Source organism: Myiozetetes cayanensis, unplaced genomic scaffold, assembly GCF_022539395.1.
Source record: "Myiozetetes cayanensis isolate MyiCay16 unplaced genomic scaffold, myiCay2020 scf994, whole genome shotgun sequence".
Classification (NCBI taxonomy): Eukaryota; Metazoa; Chordata; class Aves; order Passeriformes; family Tyrannidae; genus Myiozetetes; species Myiozetetes cayanensis.
Window position 1 is genome coordinate 1 of NW_026088290.1, and position 2358 is coordinate 2358.

The 2358-nt window shown below is 63.4% G+C and overlaps 1 protein-coding gene across 1 annotated transcript; it reads left to right on the plus strand.

Annotated features, from left to right (window-relative positions):
• Positions 1-228: 228 nt before the first annotated feature.
• LOC126653237 (ephrin-B3-like) lies at positions 229-2125 on the plus strand (the record flags this gene model as incomplete). The annotated part of the gene is made up of 2 exons (XM_050340768.1): positions 229-694; positions 1917-2125. Coding segments are annotated over exons 1-2 (636 nt in total), but the record flags the coding sequence as incomplete, so codon positions are not given.
• Positions 2126-2358: the final 233 nt, after the last annotated feature.

Below are 2358 nucleotides of genomic sequence, written 5' to 3' on the forward strand. Positions count from 1 at the left end.
GGTACATTCTGTCACTCCTCTGTCCCCCCAGGTTCCAGGCAGATGGGGGGTACATTTCTATCACTCCTCTGTCCCCCCAGGTTCCAAGCAGCCGGGGGGTACGTGCTGTACCCCAAATGTCCCTCCTGTGTCCCCCCCAGGTTCCAGGCAGCGGGTGGGTACATCCTGTCACCCCAATGTCACTCCTGTCCCCCCAGGTTCCAGGCAGCGGGGGGTACATTTTATACCCACCATGGTACCCCATTGTGCCCCCCAGGTTCCAGGCAGATGGTGGGTACATCCTATCACCCCAATGTCACCCCTCTGTCCCCCCCCAGGTTCCAGGCAGACGGGGGGTACGTGCTGTACCCCAAATGTCACTCCTCTGTCCCCCCCAGGTTCCAAGCAGCCGGGGGGTACATTCTGTCCCCTCAATGTCCCCCCCAGGTTCCAGGCAGCGGGGGGTACGTGCTGTACCCGCAGATCGGGGACCGGCTGGACCTGGTGTGCCCGGGGGGGGCAGGGTACGAGTACTACAAGCTGTACCTGGTGGGGGGGGCCCAGGCCCGGCGCTGCCAGGTGCCCCCCGCCCCCACCCTGCTGCTCACCTGCGACCGCCCCCAGCGCGACGTCCGCTTCACCATCAAGTTCCAGGAGTTCAGCCCCAACCTCTGGGGCCACGAGTTCCGCCGCCTGCACGACTATTACATCATCAGTGAGCCGTGACGTCATCGGGGGGAGGGGCCGAGGGGAGGAGGGGATGGACACAGCCCGAGGGGGTGGAGGGGGTGGGAGGGGGGTGGGAGTGTTGTGGGGGAGACCCCTGTGATGTCAGCGGTGCTTGGAGGTGATGATGTCATCGAGGGGAGGGGTGATGTCGTTGGAGGGGTGATGTCATCAGGGGGGTGATGTCATCAGAAGGGGGTGATGTCATCAGGGGGTGATGTCGTTGGAAGGGGTGATGTCATTGGAAGGGGTGATGTCATCAGAAGGGGTGATGTCATCAGAAAGGGGTGATGTCATTGAAGGGGTGATGTCATCAGGGGTGATGTCATCGGAAGGAGGTGATGTCATCAGAAGGGGTGATGTCATCAGAAGGGGGTGATGTCATCAGAAAGGGGTGATGTCATTGAAGGGGTGATGTCATCAGAAGGGGTGATGTCATCAGAGGGTGATGTCATTGGAGGGGGTGATGTCATTGGAAGGGTGGTGATGTCATCAGAAGGGGGTGATGTCATTGGGCAGGGGTGATGTCATCGGGGGGGTGATGTCATCAGAAGGGGGTGATGTCATTGGGAGAGGGGTGATGTCATCACAAGGGGGGTGACATCGTCGGGGAGAGGCCGAGGGGGTTGTCGGGGTGAGGGTGTGGGGAGGGGATGATGGGGGGTTATTTTGGAGGGGGAATGTTGTGACTGTTTTGGGGGCATCGGGAGGGCCCTGTGATGTCATCCAGACAAATGACGTCATCAGGGGAGTGATGATGTCACTGGGGAGGGTGGTGACGTCACCAGAGGAGTGCTGAGGAGGTCCTCGGGGTGACAGAAGCATGAGGGTTGTTGGGGTATCCAGGAGGCCCCAGTGATGTCATCAGGGCGTCCCGTGTGACGTCACCACCCCCGTGACATCATCAAAAGCAGCAGTGATGTCATGAGGGAGGTGCCAGAGGGCAGTGACATCATCAGGGTTGCATCACAGGGAGGTGACAGCTCTGTGATGATGTCATCAAAGTCCCTGTGATGTCATCGCCCTGTCATGTGACAGGAGGGCTGTGACGTCACCGGGGCAAGCGATGACGTCACTGGGGGTTGTCATCAGGGTGTGACATCACAGGGGTGGGTGATGACATCACCAGGGGGTGTGACGTCACTGGGTGGATGTGTGACGGTGATGACATCATCGCTGACGTCACGCCCTGCCCTCCCCTCCCCCCGCAGCGACGTCGGACGGGACCCCCGAGGGGCTGGAGAACCGGCAGGGCGGGGCCTGCTTGACCCGGGCCATGAGGGTCACCCTGCGCGTGGGGCAGCGTGAGTGCCCCTCCCCCACCCCGCCCCTCCCCCACCCTGACCCTGCCCCCACCCCGCTCACCCCTCCCCACCCCCAGGCCCTGGGCGGAGCCTCTCCCGGACCAGGATGGGACAGAGTAAGGAAGGGTGGGAGGAGGGAGCAGAGAGGCCTCCCCGACCTGAGGCCCCCGCGACCCCTCCCCCTCCCCAGGCTCAGCCAATCAGACGAGGCCCGCCGGGGCCGGGCCCTTCCCCACGCGGGGGGCGGTGCTGGGGGCGCAGAGGAGAGGCGGCGCTGCTGGCGCTGAGTGGGGCAGGGGGCCCTGTGGTGGCGGCGGCGACGCCCGGAGACCCAAAAACCCCCGAGGGG